At 44.0% G+C, this 18,103-nt stretch overlaps 2 protein-coding genes across 2 annotated transcripts; both read right to left on the reverse strand.

Annotated features, from left to right (window-relative positions):
* Positions 1 to 1,340: 1,340 nt before the first annotated feature.
* LOC308471830 (vomeronasal type-2 receptor 26-like) lies at positions 1,341 to 8,403 on the reverse strand (the record flags this gene model as incomplete). The annotated part of the gene is made up of 6 exons (XM_080996108.1): positions 1,341 to 2,251; positions 3,811 to 3,937; positions 4,521 to 4,748; positions 5,770 to 6,582; positions 6,857 to 7,148; positions 8,219 to 8,403. 6 exons carry the CDS (start codon positions 8,401 to 8,403, stop codon positions 1,341 to 1,343), a joined length of 2,556 nt encoding a protein of 851 aa, XP_080852234.1.
* Positions 8,404 to 10,874: 2,471 nt separating this feature from the next.
* Positions 10,875 to 17,859, reverse strand: LOC308471831 (vomeronasal type-2 receptor 26-like; the record flags this gene model as incomplete). Its single annotated transcript, XM_080996109.1, has 6 exons — positions 10,875 to 11,794; positions 12,506 to 12,632; positions 12,863 to 13,093; positions 13,541 to 14,335; positions 15,432 to 15,723; positions 17,672 to 17,859. The coding sequence occupies 6 exons, from the start codon at positions 17,857 to 17,859 to the stop codon at positions 10,875 to 10,877; spliced, it is 2,553 nt and encodes an 850-aa protein (XP_080852235.1).
* Between the last annotated feature and the right edge of the window lie 244 nt (positions 17,860 to 18,103).

An 18,103-nucleotide genomic window follows, 5' to 3' on the forward strand; every position in this document is an offset into this window, starting at 1 on the left:
TTTATCTACTTGCACTTTGACGTGCTTTCGAACTGCTAGGTTGGCAGGAGCAGGGACCAAGCAATGGGAGCTCACCCTACCATGGGGATTCGAACCGCCGACCTTCTGATCAGCAAGTCCTAGGCTCTGTGGTTTAACCCACAGTGCCACCTGCGTTTACTAAGCTTTCCACTAGTTTAGACTGGTGAAAGCGTTAGGAGCATGCAATTTAGGGCTTATTATCAAAAGCTGTTCAGTTTATTTTTATTTGCCCATCTAGTTTTATTTTTTATTTTGGGGGCCTCAAGGCTAGAAACCAGAGTTAGAGGAGGAGTGATCTCCCATTTCCAACTGAGTGAGTGTTCAATGCCTCATCTTGAAAAGCTTGAAGGTGAAAGCATAGAAACTTATGGGGACATCTTCATTATTTCTATACAGTTCTGAACTTCTCATTCTGCTCTTGAGCTCCTAAACCATGGCACATGAGCGTTGGTTCTGTTGCTGAGCCTGTACCACCATCTGCCAGGATAAAGATCTATTTCGTTCTTACAAGTAAGAGCCTTGGCTTGCAAGCTTTGGAGTGGGAATCATGGTATATGTTGGGAAACTGTGTTCGTGCAGCTACTCACACAGAGTCAATTAAGGTTTGGCAGACAGCCAGAAGGCAGTCTGAAGGAGTAAGTCTGCCTGGTGATAACAGAGACATGGAGACTGCTCCCTGATTGGTCAAGCTCTCTCAAGGGAGTGATAACCAATGGCCTACTAACTGGTAGTTCAGAGTCCGTGAGTTCAGTGGTTCAGTGTGTGTCAGTGTGGGAGTTGTGAGTCGTGTCAGAGAGAGCTAGCATAAGATCCGTGTTCTGTTCCTGTAAATAGTCCACTGTATAGTTCCTGGTTCCTGCTTTGTCTATCCTGTCTGCAGCCAAGTTGCCAAGTTGCCAATTGCTTCCATGGATTCTGCGTGTGCTCTGCTAGGTTTGGCTAAGGTCCTGCAACTAGTCAGAAAGTTGCAAAACACCAAATAGGTTTTGCCAATAGCATAACTGGAAGATGCTATAATGATGACGTAAACATGCCAACAATGCACAATATTATTTAGAAAACAAGACTGTGCAAAACTAGGGTGAGCCAGGTGAACCTGAGCAGTATAAAGACCAAAGTGGTTGGAAGGTCTCTAGTGGGAATCAGGCTCTGATAAAGAAATAATATAAAACATTAAGTCCAGACATTCCTTTCCATCATTCAAGATTTATGCAGAATGAAGAGAGAGAGTCAGAGTTTATGAAGCTTTAATCCAGAAACAGTTATGTGTGTTTAATTTCTACAGGGCAGGCCATTGTCAACATTGATTAATTTAAGAATCAGATACCATTCTTAGTTTTTGTTGTCAGGTGCTCTTTTGTATTCAGAACAGGCCTCAGCACAATAATGTAGCACTTGGGTATGAAGATGCAGCCCAGAAGCCCAGAACTAGAGGCCAAGATAGAGAAGATCTGCACGGCTACCATGTATTTTCCCTTTGCGCTTAGGTAGGTGGGCACAAAGGACAACCAAACACTGCAGAAGACCAGCATGCTGAAGGTGATCAGCTTGGCTTCATTGAAGGCTCCAGGCAGCTTCCTCGCCAGGAAAGCCACCATGAAGCAGATGGTAGACAAGAAGCCCATGTAGCTAAGGGAACCATAAAACATGAACACAGACCCTTCATTGCACTGCAGGATGATCTCTCCAGCCTGGGAGTGCTTGTCAGAGTCTGGAAATGGGGGAGAGATCCCTAGCCAGATGATGCAAATGACCATTTGGACACTGGAACAAGAAATGACAATGGAATTGGCCAGACCCTTCCCCAGCCATCTCCTCACCCTGTTTCCTGGCTTTGTGGCCAGGAAGGCCAGCACCACCATGATGGTTTTTGCCAACACAGAAGAAATGGCAACCGAGAAGATGGTGCTGAAGGCTGCTTGTTGAAGGAGGCAGGTGACTTTTGTGGGACAGCCAATGAAGAGGAAGGAGGACAAAAAGGACAGCAGGAGGGAGACAAGGAGGATGTAGGAGAGGTCCCTGTTGTTGGCTTTGACTATGGGAGTTTCCTTGTATTTAATGAAGATCCCTACAACAAAGCCTGTGATTAAGGACAGAAAGAGAGCCAAGGAAGTCAGAAGGATCCCCAAATGTTCTTTATATGATAGGAAGGTGATAATCTTGGCAATGCAGTGATCTCGGTCCTTGTTTGGATATTGGTCTTCTGGACATTTGGTGCAATGTTCTGCATCTGAGGAGGAGAAAAAGAGTGGCTTCAGCACTACTTAATTCCATCAGCCACTTTTGTTCTATTGCGTTTTGGAGAAAGATACCAATATGAGAGAGGTCAGGAAATAATAATAATAATAATAATAATAATAATAATAATAATAATAATAATATTTTATTTATACCCTGCCCTCCCCAGCGAAGGCTGGGCTCAGGGCGGCTAACAAGCAATAATAAAAACAAGTTGAATGAATACAATTGAACTGAATAAGAATGTGGAGTAGGGAAAGAGAGGCAAACAATTTTTCATTTGCTTATTTGATGTTTACACCTCCATCCTGTCTTTCCTGCAAGGAGATGGATGGGTCCCCCCCCCCCCACACTTTTTATTGCCAAGACAATCTTGTAAGTTAAAGCTGAGGGGCAACAACCTCCCCACAGAAGCATTTCTGGCATCTTCGTCTTGCGTTGTACAGTTTTGGCTGATGCTGAAGATGCCTCTCTTCAACTTGACCTTTGACAGTTTGTTTTTTATTTGATTATTTATTTCCTCCATTTCACTCCCGCCTTTCTGCCAAGGAGCTGGAGATGGCATGCGTGGTTCTCTCCTTCCCTTTTCATCCTCACAGCAAACCTCTGAGGTATATACTGTATTTCTCCTTCATCTTGGCTAACTTTTATGTAAGCGGGACTGGTGGAAGAGCGTTAAAAATTGCCTTCTCATGCTTCACTTTTTACATATGATTTCTTGTTATACCTTTAATACAGTAGCTAATCCAAATACTTTCAAATTTCTTCCATGAAATGCTCATATTATTCCCCTCAAAATTATTCATATTGTAATCATTTTCCTATTATGCATTCTTTATTTCATATTGCGCTTTCATTGTGTTTAAAATTTGTTATTCTTCACTATTTTTTCAGGGTTTTCTAAACATTTTTTTAAATAAAAAAATTGTTTCTTTTGGGCGTTGTCAGGCTTCAGGGAATTCAATCCCTCCCATGGTGGCAGCCAAGAAGCAGATAAACCAAAAAACATTTCTTACCAAGTAATTTATTCACTACGCACAGAGATAGAGATGAAGGAATGCCTTCTATCTAGGATAACGGTGTTGTTCCAAGTAAAGTCCCACCCCTTCCATCTCTCCTATTCTACGTCACCCTTGTGTTGGTTAATCTGAGCTTTCTGCCTCTGAGCTTTCTGTTCTACTACCTTTAATGCATGTCTGGTCCTGGGGGGGGGGGGGAGTCATTAATGCTTTCCAAAGACACTGAGTCTGTCAGCTGTCTCTCCCCTGGTGCTGCTTCTTCCTGCTGTTCCTCTTCCAATATTTCCCAGCCTCTCCTCTCTGCAGCTTCTGAACTATGGCCTTCCACAAGCCACTGTTCTAAATCTATACTCTCTCCTCTTCTCTGGAAGGTTCTGGGTAAGGGGGGATGGTCCCCACCATTCCTCCTAAGTCCAGCCCCTGACAGGCATTGTTCTTGTTCTTTGATAACTGAGAGCACATTATAAAATAACTAAATGAACTCATTGTCCTTACTCTCCCAAGGAATCTCCTCTCCCTTTGAGTCACCTACCTCTCTGAGTGGAGATCGTCCCTTCTGCACAGGGAGTGCAAGCATAGCAGCAAACCACCTTTCCTTCTTGAACCACCTTGGCATACCCAGGGTGGCAGCTTTTGGTGCACTTGGAGCGAGGCACAGTCTAACCATTAAGAAAAGAAGGTACATTAAGGAGAGAGTGTTAGTAGCATTTTTGACAATGGAATTCACTCAGAGAATCTGGTAAGGACGCAGCAGCATCCCTAGTCCAGCTGATTCCATCCACTATTTTATGGGAAGCACTTTGAAACAGCAAAGCAGGGACACACACACACACACACCCCCCAAAACATAATAACAGCAATACGAAAACTGTAGCAGTAGCTGGGGGAAAGTGTCTGGGAAAGACATTGTTTCTTGTTTCAGGATCTTGCTGTTTTGCAGCATTCTCGCTTCACAGGTAAGATTCACCTTCCATTGTGTGGGCAGGGTGGTCCCTCCCCCTACCTGGCTCATCCCCTGGCAACGGCTCCCCAGGCAGGATTGGGCGATTGGCTGAGGTAGGCGGAGACCTCCAGGTATCCAGCCTGGGGAGGGCGAAGCCAGCCCGTACTACTGGGAGCCAGGGGGCTGCACATGGCGACACAAAAGGCGCCCCCCATCTGATGTGGGGAGCGGTCATTCTCACAAGGACAAGTGTTAAGCACGCTTTCCTAGCCTCCCTCCCCCTTTGTTATATCCCCTACCTTCTTAAATGGCTTGGGCCACTCAATGGTTTCTGGGTTAATGCTAAACTTTATGCCAGTCGACACCTCTCTCTCTAGACTCCCAATCTTCACTCTAACGCGAGACTGATTAGGAAACATCACCCAGTTCTCAATATGAATGTCGGTTGGCAGCTCCCCATTCTTATCCAAGCACAGTGTGCCCAGAGAAGTATTTAAGCATTGGACTTCTTTCAAGAAAGGGTGAAGCTGGAATGACAGGAGAAACCAGCAGCATTAAGGAAGCATGGAACCATGTTGGAGATCTCAGTCTTATTCCCATTGAGCTCTTATGAATTGTGGACAGTGAACATCTTGTGTAGACTATAAGCCCTCTTGAAGAATTCTATGTTATCGATTAAAGCATTTATAGACCGCCTTTCATATAAAACAGCTAGGAGCTGAGCAGAATAAGATCAGTACAAAGACAATAAAAAAATTTTTTTAACCCACGAGGACTATAGATATCCAAAGTGTTTAACCAAGGTAGTCCTAAAAATCAGTGCTCAGGAATGCCCTTAAAATAATAGAATCTTGGAGTTGGAAGGGATCCACACTATCTGTAGTGAAGATTATTCTACAATTCTGGGGGCCAATCCAGTTAAGCCCTTGACGTGGCTATCCATAGTGAACACCAGCGTGTGTTTGGGACATGCCACTTTGCCAAGTTTCTTGAGTGCATTCTGTGGTGCCCAGCACACTTCCTCAGTGCCAGTAAATCAGCAGAGCAACACTCAACATCAAAGCGATTCAGGAGCTCTGACCCAGACAATGAAGGCAATAACTCACAGAGTCAATTAAGTACAGACAGACAGCTTTACTGCCAAGTTGTAAAAGCTTAACTGTTTCCATTTACAGTGGTACCTTGGTTCTCAAACTTAATCCGTTCTGGGAGTCCATTCAACCCCCGAAACCGTTCGAAAACCAAGGCACGGCTTCTGATTGGCTGCAGGAGCTTCCTGCCCTCAAGCGGAAGCCGTGTTGGACATTCGGCTTCTGAAAAACATTCGCAAACCGGAACACTCACTTCCAGGTTTGTGGAGTTTGGGAGCTGATTTGTTCAGGAGCCAAGCCGTTCACGTACCAAGGTACCACTGTACATAGTTCATCTGCCAAAGTTCCAGTAAACAGTTAGTTCTGGAAGGAATGAACACTTACATTCACCGCAACATGTCTTGCTACTAAATTGGATTCTACAGCTGTGTCAATGGATTGCAAGGAAAGATAATACCTGCCATGATTGCAGCCTCAGAAATTCCTCTTCCTTTTTTCCACCTGCCACCATCATCCACCTTGATTTAGATGAATATGCAGCATTTAAGGCATGCGCCACCGCTTGGACATTGAAGTAAGTGCCGTAGCTGTCTTGAGACAGGACTCTTTCCAGCTCTTCTCTGGGCAAAGGCTCCAGTTTCTCCTCCTCCCTGCATCTTGTCCGGCCTTTCATAGACAACACATGCTTTGAATAGGAACAATGGAAAGCTTCCTCCCAAAACTGGTTAAGGAAATGGGACCTTGGTTCATAGTAGATATGTTTGGTGCTCTTTATTTTAGTCTTCATTACAAAGGACAAAGAACCATGGATGTACTTGAAGAAAAAGGGATGTAAAGAAAAGATAAAGTTGATGTCTTGAAAAGCCATTGTGATCCAGACTTTTGGCCCAATTTGTTTCTCAAGTGCTTCTTGTACTGAAAAGATTATACCAAGTCCCATTTGAGTTGTTATGTAGCAAACAAATACTCTGGCTTGTCTCCAGATGGCAAAAGGCTCATTTGGGCTGAACATTTTAAATACATCCTTTTCTGGAAATCTTTTTGATAAGGCAATGCAAATTCCACTGCTAATCAGCAGAGGTGTCAAGGCACTCACAAATCTTTCTGCGCCGTCATTGTCTGGAGCAAGGAGGCCAATCCACGTCCATCCAAAATGCAGGAGCAACTTGAGAATGCCCTGGTGCTGAGCTTCTTCTTTGGGGACCATCCGGTAGACAAAAGGGAACTGGATTTTATCTTCAAGAACCTGGGCAATGAAGGCATAACTGACCTATTGAGAAAAGAAAGAGATAAGCGGTGTGCTTTGCTCTCAGGAGCAGATTTTTATTAACCTGAAATGATAAAAATCTAACAAAATTTGTGCTGGCTATGGCTGATTGAAGTTGTAGTCTGAAACGTCCGAGGGGAGGGTGACAGGTTGGTTAAAGACAAATTTTGAAAAAGGAGCCGTTATAGCTCAGGATTTTCCCATGTTTTATTGCCCCTTCCCAACTGCACTGGGGTTGAAATTCTCCTCTGTCCCTCCATGGAGCCACCGTTCCTACCTGTGGGATTTTGTAGATTCTTGACATAGCTGAAATCTCCTTTGAGATGACAGAATTAGCTTGTTCAAGAACAGCCAGCAGGTTATTCCATTTCCTGCAGTTATAGTTTGGGACATTGCTTCCCCCACCTGCAAGCAGGTCTAGCATGGCGTCAGAAGTCAACCTTCCATCAGAGTGGTTCTCAAAAACATTGTATCCCAGGGTGATGTTAGGTAAGAGCCTGAGATCTTGGTTTATCTCCTGGATGGTGAACAAGTAGGACAATATGTGCCAGTAGAACATAGGTGAGAGACTGCAAAAAATATACCAATTAAAAAAAATTAAACTGCTATTCACAATTTATTAACAAATGAACAAAAACATTATCTGATCCACAAATTATTACAGGTATATAAATATTGGGAGGTTTATGCTCCATTTCAGGAGTATAGAAGCACTTCATCTTCAAATAAAAAGGTAAAGGGACCCCTGACCATTAGGTCCAGTCGTGGCCGACTCTGGGGTTGCGGCGCTCATCTCGCTTTACTGGCTGAGGGAGCCGGCGTACAGCTTCCGGGTCATGTGGCCAGGTCATCTTCAAATAAGTATTAGTAAAAACAATTTCCTCTGAAAAGTTTGTGAAATGCTGGGAAATTGCAGGAAAGGCTGCATTTCCTTCAGTGGTCGTGGCAGCTTCCGAAGGGTTGCTTCAAAGGAAGGTCTGTGTAAATTGTTCAACTATTTTTCAAAAGGCAATACAGGGTTCAAGGTGGGAGAGTCTTTCTCCCAGACTGACCACTGGCGTCATGATCACTTACGAAAAAATCCTGGTGGGTTGAAGGTGTGTGAGAGAGAGAGAAAGAGAGAGAGTTGAATATTTTGGAGACCTTAATCCACTAATCAGGAAGTCCTCTGACCTGTTTTATTTTATCTAAATCACCCAGAGCAATTTAGCATTTCTTTTTTAAGACAGTCTCTAGCCTCAGGCTTATAATTGAAGAAGACACGGCACAAAAGGGAAGTGGATTGGGATGGAGGAGGAAAACTTTAATATACCTAAGAGAAGTTTCAACATGAACTGCTGTTGGTTTACTGCTGCATTCCTTAGAGATGATTTTCATTAAGCTGTATATAAATTGTGCAAATAAAAATAAAATAAAATCATAGCATCTTGGAAACCACCTGGATCTCACGACATCATCACCTCCCTCCTACACGTGGAATAATTTAATGCCACGTTAGGATATCTGGTTAGGTTCATTTCCATTCTAGTGTGTTGCCACAGGCTCCAAACCCCTGTAACTGGGGCTATTGCCCTGAGAAACAGGAGCTATTGGGGTGGAGGTGGACAAACACGACAACCACCTGCATTTAATTACTTACCTCTCAATCTTGGTGGAGGGGGTCTGGGAAAAAACATATGGAAGTTGCTCAATAATGTATTTTGAAGGTATGATCCCACTAATAAGGAAGTTTCCAGGCCGGTAGTAACTGTGTGCTTTATTCTGATCCCTGATCAGATTCAAGGGGCATTTGGCCTTCAGGTTCCCATAGACTCCATGGGGCATCATTAGCAGCAGAAGCAGCAACAGAAGCAGCAGGGATCTCATTCTGCCTCTGCCTTCTACATCTCTTGTCAGTAGCTCCTCTCACCTCCAGAGCCAGAACAGCAGAAGTCAAAAGCTCTTGCAAGACCCAAGCTGCAGTGGCTCTCCCAGTCTGGGTGGGGTTCAGCTAAGGCAGAATTAAATGTCATTCAGGCATCTCCTGCTCCCGTCCCATCCTTCACTTGCTCTGAACCTCAGCTCCGTCTGACTCCAACACAGGAAATATTATCTGCACCAAACTGTTTTTCAGGCAGAGTACAATGAATAACATCTTGCTCTTGTTGATTCTGATGCTTAGGTCATCTCCAAAAATATCTCTTGAGCTTTCTGGAGAATAAATCACTATGATTTTGATAATTATACGTGGTAGAAGATTAGTCTCTGCAACTTCCTGGAGTCTTTGCATGGCTCATACATGTTTGCTGCATGCATTTTCAAAGTTTGACAGGAGTCAAGGGGTGGGGAGTTGGGCCCGTACTTTGCCCACAAAAACCTAAGGAGAGCCCTGCAAGTGGATTAGACCATCTATTTAAGCATCCAGCGGGTGGCGCTGTGGGTTAAACCACAGAGCATAGGACATGCCGATCAGAAGGTCTGCGGTTCAAATCCCCATGATGGAGTGACCTCCCGTTGCTCGGTCACAGCTCCTGCCCACCTAGCAGTTCGAAAGCATGTCAAAGTGCAAGTAGATAAATAGGTACCACTCCAGGCGGGAAGGTAAGCAGTGTTTTTGTGCGCTGCTCTGGTTCGCCAGAAGTGGCTTAGTCATGCTGGCCACATGACCCGGAAGCTGTACACCGGCTCCCTCAGCCAATAAAGCGAGATGAGCACCGCAACCCCAGAGTCGGCCACGACTGGACCTAATGGTTGGGGGTCCCTTTACCTTTACCTTTATCTCCCATTGGTGTATCAGACACTTCTGGGAAGGTCACAGGCAGGGCAGAACTTGTAAACAAGTTGTTTATTTCATGGAAACAACTTAGAGGGTTTTTTTAATGGTCTATACAATTTATTTTATTTAATGAAAGAACTTAAAACCACTGAGGAATTATTATTTTTTAAGCATTTAGTTCAAAGGGGGAATATGATCCTTTGACTGTGTCTGTGTCTACATACATACATACATACATACATACAGGTAAAGAGACCCCTGACCATTAGGTCCAGTCGTGGCCGACTCTGGGGTTGTGGCGCTCATTTCGCTTTACTGGCCGAGGGAGCCGGCGTACAGCTTCTGGGTCATGTGGCCAACATGACTAAGCCACTTCTGGAAACGCCGTTTACCTTCCCACCGGAGCGGTACCTATTTATCTACTTGCACTCTGATGTGCTTTCGAACTGCTAGGTTGGCAGGAGCTGGGACCGAGCAACGGAAGCTCACCCCGTTGTGGGGATTTGAACCACCAACCTTCTGATTGACAAGTCCTAGGCTCTGTGGTTTAACCCACAGCACCACCCGCACCCACATACTTACATACATACATCCTAGCAAAAAAAGGGTGTCATTTGTATTGGCACATAATCAAACTGAGATGTCTGACTGCAGACAGTTTCTTCCACTGATCACAAAGATTCTAAACTGGTTCTAGACTGGTGAGGGGTTTGCCAGCTATTAGGACCATACAGGAAGACACCAGAAATAGGTGATAAAAGGAGATTTTATTTCAGGAATCTGATTCCCTAATACAGACAAGAAATCTGAAGGTAAGAGCAACAGAGAGCAATATAAACTGACACATGCAAAACAGCAAATACATTTCCAGAGAGCCCGATTCTATCCAGATGTAGCTATTTCTGAGTAGGAGACAACCTCTTGGCATAAAAACATTAGCTTCTGTACTTTCCATTTGCTTTTGCCAAGCATAGTTTCTGATGTCAAATTGTTCACGTTCCCTTTGGTTAGCATAAATACCAGGACATGTCTACATGCAGTGCTATTTTTCTAGAAAGATTAGTGCTGGAACTCACCCTTCTTTCTCTTATAATGGCAATGGTGCCCACCTGAGAGGTGCCAGAACTGGGTTCCTGTGAGTTCCAGCAAAAAAAAGCCCTGCCTTATTGAGGTCATCACATGTATCCAACTGTTCCCATTTCGTCCTGTCTGAGTCTGACAACTTTACTTCTCCAAAGACCACCCATCTCCTTCCTGACTACCAAAACTCAATGACCCAAACCAAAACTTCAAGTAATGTTCTTCCATGTACTAACTTTTCTTGTAGCGCTTTTGCCCCTCATCAAGACTCATTAGCAGAAAATATTTCTCTTCTCCAAACTATTCATAAATGTGTAGATTCCCATGAGACTTTTTAACTATTTTCTTGATTCTATTACATCCTTAACAACAACAATCCTTAATCCCAACAACAAGCTGTGGTTCCAGTCGAGATTCCGGTGTGAACTTCAAATGCTACAATTCTACAATACCCTTAGAGCTAAGAATCAAATATCATGCTCAGTTTTTTTCTTGTCAGATGCTCTCTCATGTTCAGATCTGGCCTCAGTATAATAATGTAGCACTTGGGAATGAAGATGCAGCCCAGAAGCCCAGCACTAGAAACCAAGATAGAGAAGATCTGCACGGCTACCATGTATTTCCCCTTGGTGCTCAGGTAAGTGGGCACAAAGGAGAGCCAAACGCTGCAGAATACTAGCATGCTGAAGGTGATCAGCTTGGCTTCATTGAAATTTCCAGGCAGCTTCCTGGCCAGGAAAGCCACCATGAAGCAGATGGCAGCCAGGAAGCCCATGTAGCTGAGGGAGCCATAAAACATGAGCACAGACCCTTCATTGCATTGCAGGATGATCTCTCCAAGCTGGGAATGCATGTCAGAATCTGGGAATGGAGGAGAGGCCCCCAGCCAGATGGTGCAGATGAGAACTTGGACACTGGAACAGGAAATGACAATGGAGTTGGCCAGACTCTTCCCTAGCCATCTCCTTACCCTGTTCCCTGGCTTAGTGGCCAGGAAGGCCAGCACCACAGTGATGGTTTTTGCTAGCACAGAAGAGACAGCAACTGAGAAGATACTGCTGAATGCTGTTTGACGGAGAAGGCAGGTGGCTTTCCTTGGCCTTCCAATGAAGAGGAAGGAGGACAAAAAGGACAGAAGGAGAGAGATGAGGAGGATGTAGGAGAGGTCCCTGTTGTTGGCTTTGACTATGGGAGTTTCTTTGTATTTAATGAAGATTCCTAACACAAAGCCTGTGGTTAAGGATAAGAAGAGAGAAAGGGAAGCTAGGAGGCTCCCCAAATATTCCTCATAGGACAGGAAGGTGATCTCTTTGGGGACACATTGATCTCGGTCCTCACTTGGATGCTGATCTTCTGGACAATTGGTGCATTCATCAGCATCTGCATAGAGGAAAAGACACTTCAGTATCCTAACATGAATCACACACCTACAATGGTCTTATGCTGTTTCAATTCTGAGGAAAGGTGGGCATTGGATACTTCTATGTGAAAGATGATGGTAAATTAAATAGGGCAAACCTCACAAGTGGGGTTTTTTTTAAAAAAAATATTATTCAATGGTCTTATGCTGTTTCAATTCTGAGGAAAGGTGGGCATCTGGGAGAAATCAGGAAAGGTTGTTTTGTAGGGAAGGAGAGAGGCAAACATTCACAGCCAGAAAAGAATCGATCCATCAATTCTTTCCCACTGGCTTCTCTTAGAACATGATGCTTTGGTCTTGAATCCTTGAGGTTTCTTATAAGTTAATCTTTAGTGATGAATGGTTGGATTTGAAAGATGTTTCACCTCTCCATCTCTAAAATTATATGGGTTACGTAGTAGAAGTCAATATGAGAAATGAGAAAATAACACTATAAAAACCACAAATCAAAATTTTGTAGAAAAGCTACCATCATTAAATACAGGTTAATTCTACATGCTTGACCACATGGGCAAATAAAATTTCCTGGTGCTGGGGGTGGGAACAGGGGAGCCCTCCCTGAAGAGGGTATTTCATTCATGAGGTGCCATTACTAACATCATGTTTGGAGTGACTCAGAAATTTGCCCCATCCTCCTATCAAAAGTCTTCTCCTCTGAGATCCTCCCCTACCTTCCTGAGTGGAGATGGTCCCTTTTGAGCAGGGAGCACAATCATAGCAGCACGGCGGCTTCCCTTCCTGAACCTTTTTGGCAAATCCTGGGAGACAGCTTTCTGTGCATCTTGAACGAGGAACTATCTAGACGTAAAGAGATTGAACGCCAAGGAGAAAGTGTCAGTAGCAATTGTGCTTTTGGATTAAAGTTTATACCTGTTTACTCAAGAGCAGGTCCCATTAATCTCATTGGGGCTTAGCTGCAGAGAAGTGAGCACAAGATTGCAGTCCAAGCATCATATGTATTATTTAAAATGTTGTTAGAGCGTGGCAGATGTCATAGTTAATAAAATGACAGATATAATTTCCCCTACCTTTTTAAATAGATTGGGCCATACAATTGCTTCCGGATTAATAGTGAACTTCGTATTTGAGGACCCTTGTCTATTTATTCTCCCAATCTTCACTCTAGCAAGAGAACTGTTGGGAAACAGCACCAGATTCACGATATCGAAGTCAGCGGCCACTGCCCCATCCTCATCCAAATACTGTCCATCAGCTGAAGTATTAGTATAGAAGCGGACTTCTTTCAAGAAAGGATGAAGCTGGAATGACAGAGGAAACTCCAGCACTAAGAGAACATAAAACCACAACTGGGACTCTGGATGGATTTCTGCCAGCAGGTGAAAACAATGTGATTGGATTAATTTTAATTTCATTCCTATTTTTTCTTCATTGCATTCTTATGGAAACCACCCAGGGATACATTGATGTGATGAAAGGTGGCTTATAAATTTGCTATATGAAGAGCATCTGCTTTGCTCTCAGACGGTCCCAAATTCAATCTCCTATTTCATCTCCAGGCAGAGCTGGAAAAGTTTCCCTTCCAAAAACTGTGCAGAACAACTGCTGGTGTGTCAAGATACTGTAGACAATACTCAGCTAGGTAGAACAATGGTATGGCTCAGTTAAAGGCCGCTTCCTGTGGTCCTAGCTTAGTGATTCCAGAGCTGGGACAATGAACTGCATTTTGTAATATTGAATGAACATACCTGCCATGACCATAGCCTTTGAAGTTCCAACCTGCCTTTTCCTCCCCTAATTGAAATCCACTTGGATCTGGATGAATATGCTGCGTTTAAGGCCCGAACCACAGTTTGGATACTCAAGTAATTGACGTAGCTGTCTTGCGACTGGATTCTCTCAATGTCTTCTTGGGGCAGCAACTTCAGACTCTCCTGCTCCCTGCATTTTGTCAAACCCCTCACAGACAAGTCCAGCATTGAATATGAACAATCAAATATTTTTTCTGAGCAGCTTAAACTAAGCGAGGTCACTGGCCCATAGTAATCCTTGTTCGTCTTTTTTTTGGTCTTCATTACAAAGGACAAAGAGCCATGGGCATATCGGAAGCAGTCGGTACTGCATGATCCAAGTTTGTTCTGAAGACCTGTGGTTATCCAGACTTTCCCTCCTCCACATTGTGCCCTTTGAAGTAAGGATTCCACCTCTATGATTATATAAAGTCCATACTGAGAATCTGCAGTGTAAACAAATACATGGACTTCTCTCCATATGGCAGGTAGTTCGTGGGGTATCCAGAGCCAAGTCTTATGTTCTACTCTTTCGGTGAAGGCAATACAAATTTCCTTTTTGATCATCAGAGGTGTCAAGGTACTCAGGGACCTTTCTCCGTTGTCATTGTCTGGAGCAAAGAGGCCGACCCACGTCCACCGGAAATGCAGGAGGAGTTGGACCACCCCCTGGTACTGAGTTTCTTGCTTTGGAGTCATCCAGTAGACAAAAGGGAACTGGGCTTTATCATTAAGAACAAAGCCATAACTGAGCTGGTGAGGAAAGAAAGAGACTGGTGATTTGATTTTCAGGACTAAGAGTGGATACTTCTATGTGAAAGAGGAGGGCAAATTTAATTGGAGCAAACCTCACATGGTGTGTGTGTTTTTAATATAGTAATTTTTAAAAAAATAATAATCAATTTTTATAACTGTTAATTGCAATAATCTCTAAATATGGTTCCTCACTTCATGAAAGACAATGATTTAAAGCATCGTACAATGTAAAGTGGGACGCGGGTGGCACTGTGGGTTAAACCACAGAGCCTAGGACTTGCCAATCAGAAGGTCGGCAGTTTGAATCCCCATGACGGGGTGAGCTCCCATTGCTCAGTCCCTGCTCCTGCCCACCTAGCAGTTCGAAAGCACATCAAAGTGCAAGTAGATAAATAGGTACCACTCCGGCGGGAAGGTAAACGGCGTTTCCCTGTGCTGCTCTGGTTCGCCAGAAGCGGCTTAGTCATGCTGGCCACAGGACTCGGAAGCTGTACGCCAGCTCCCTCGGCCAATAAAGCGAGATGAGCGCCGCAACCCCAGAGTTGGCCACGACTGGACCTAATGGTCAGGGGTCCCTTTACCTTTACAATGTAAAATCCGTTACATCATCCCAAGTTTTCCCTACTGTGGCATACGTTGCCAGGTGTGTTGGACCTAAACCCAATCCAGTCTTTATTACAGTCATAGACCAGCATAAGTAGGGTGGGGAACAATCATTTAAAACCTGTAAAACATTTTGGAAAGCTAAAATTATTAAAACAGAAGGTATATATAAAAGACTATAAGAATCTAAAAAAGGCTAAAAGAATCTAAAAGAAGGGTTGGGAGTATTAAAAAAAAATGGAAGAGCATGAAAGGTTTGAATATAAACAGAAATGGCCAGTGCTTTAAAAAAAAATGTCTAGGGGTACTCTCATTTTCCTACTCATATTGAAATACTGCCCCTCAATGAGGCCAATATGGGTGTTCATTAAATCTAGTTTATGGCACAGGTCATCATCCATTGAATTTTAAACACTGTTATGCAGAACCTGGCAACAATGTATGTTATAGCAGGGTTGGCATCTGAGGATTACCTGCACCCAGTTCTTACCTGTGGGATCTTGTAGATGCCCAACATGCTTGCAATGTGTGTGGAGATGTCGGATTCACCCGCTTCAAGAACAGCCAACAGCTTTTTCTGTCTTCCACATCTGTAGTTTGGAATATTGATTTCCCCACCAGCAAACAGGTCTATCAGGGCATCGGAAGTCATTCCTCCCTGAAAACTGGTATCATAAATGCTATAGCCGAGGGTGGTGTTCGGTAAGAGCCTGGGGTTATTATTTATTTCCTGAACAGCAAGGGAGAATGAAAGAACATGTGCGCTCCTCCCATCCACCCAGCTGCAAAAATGGTGTGTCACACAGTTACCATCAATTCCGTGAAAATGAAAGTCACATTCTTTTTTGTAATAATCAAAGTAAGGGGGAGAGAGGAGGGGAAACCGGAACACAAATCAGCGCCTTTTCTGTTGATCTCAGATGCCCTCCAGGTCCAGTGGTTTGCAGCCATCACTGTATCAAACGACCTCCCAGGCAATGTCTCACAACGGGTTCCCAAATAATGATCTGCATATTTCTAATGGGGACATGGGAAGAGCAGCCCCACAGAGCAGCCAAGAAGTCTTAGCTATGTTGGGCTGTGCTGGGAGCCAGAGAAAATGGTCCTGGAGCCAAACTGAGCCCACAGGCTGCTTTGCACATGACGAAGCACAGTAGTCATTTACAATTTGCAGCTGCATACATTTTGTTGTGCGTGGGTGAAATAATTGTGCAGTTCCAACGTCACTTACTACAGAAGACCTGCAGCTCAAACACATTGCACAGCATTTCCTACATTTCAGAGAACAAGTTCTTCTTTGGAGAGCAGCACACATCAAAACTACTACCAATTACTTAAATTGCATTATAAAATACTTTGAAGCACTGCTTTTCACCAAGTGAACAGACATACAAAAATATTTAAATAAATACAGTAAAGTATATTAACAACCATGCTTGTGAGGCAGCACAAGAAGAAGGGCTACCCCTATGCTATTCATATAATCAGTTATCAGTAATCAACATATTCATTTATATGCTCAGACATAATCAGGGGTTACAGTATTTTATAATCCATTTTGAATCAAAGGGAAGCTAACTGCAAACTGCTTGAAACAGCAAAATTAGGAGCCGACCTTTCCCCTACAAACATCCGTGTACCCTGGACAAGGGGAAGACGTGAATCAGAGATTCTGGTACAAAATCCCCTCAGATACAGGCTAAATTAATCCACAGAACAGGAAGAGCAAAACCACAAAATCTCCAAACTCCCTGTCCTGTTGTAACTAGGGGAGAGGTTAGACAGAGCGTCACTGCAAGCAGCGGAAAGCAGAACTAGAACTCTGTGCTTGACCAGTGCTTGACCAGTAGCTGGAAGCATGGCAAGAAGCTCGCTAATTGGCTAATTTTCGCTGGCGATATCGTGACTGCCTCACGGTTGTCTCATGATCTGTGATTTGCTGTGATCTGCTCAGGTATAAAGACCTCTGGATTTCTGTCAATCGGGGTCCCAGTTCCTTTTGGAAGAGATTCCAAACTGGGTCCTTATTGCCTGGCAATAAACTTCACCTTCTTATTCTCCATTGCTGCGTCTGCCTGATCCTTATTAACGACAAGCGAGTACCTGCTTGCGCTCACGTGCTTCACTTGTTTCAACCCCCAGGAAGGACCCATGACAGCTTCAGCTATTTACATATTATAGGTTTATAAGCAAAAGGTGCTTTTGTGTAACATTATCTTCCTACCCAGATCTCCCAGTTGTATTGCATCCCACTGAATGAGATGCTTCCTCAACAAAAAAAGAGGAGCCAATGATTTATCAGGGCTACCAGAAAACAGGGGTGACCCAGGTACTTCAAGAGAATTGGAGAGTGGGAAGGAAGCGGAAATAATTTACATCATCATTGTTGTTGTTTGGTTGTTTAGTCGTGTCCGACTCTTTGTGACCCCATGGACCAGAGTACGCCAGGCACTCCTGTCTTCCACTGCCTCCCACAGTTTGGTCAAACTCATGCTGGTAGCTTCAAGAACACCCTTCATGGATCACTGCCTTGCCGTGGCGAAGGGGCTTGAATAACTCAGAGAAGCTATGAGCTATGCCATGCAGGGCCACCCAAGATGGACAGGTCATAGTGGAGAGCTTTGACCAAACGTGATCCACCTGGAGCAGGAACCAGCAAGCTACTCCAGTATCCCTGCCAAGAAAACTCCATGGACACAAACAACAGGCATATAATACATCATTACTTACCTATGAATTCTGATGAAGGGGTTTCTGGAAAAGGTGAAGTAATGTGGCTTTTCAAAGAATCTTGGAGATATGATTCCACTAATGAGGTGGTCTGCTGGCCGGTAAAAATTCACAGCAGAAAGTATATCGGTGATCTCAGTCGGTGGGCACTTTATCCTCTGCTGCAGCCCATAGTTTGCGAGAGACATCACCAGAAATAATGTTATCATTCTGGGTCTCTTGGCTACACTTTGCTTGTGCCTGTTCCTCCTCCCACTAACTGCTGTTCAGAAGAAGCTCCACATTCTTGCAAATCAGAAGCTGCAGCGACTTTACAAATACAGGGAAGTGTATTTGTATGTCAAAGGGGGGTTGAGGGGAAGGGCCAAAAATTCAATGGACAAGCATCTGTTTTGCACCCAGAAGGTGAGAAGTGCAATCCTGACTCACCTC

Source organism: Podarcis pityusensis, assembly GCF_964106645.2.
Source record: "Podarcis pityusensis genome assembly, chromosome: 2".
In the NCBI taxonomy this organism is placed as follows: domain Eukaryota; kingdom Metazoa; phylum Chordata; class Lepidosauria; order Squamata; family Lacertidae; genus Podarcis; species Podarcis pityusensis.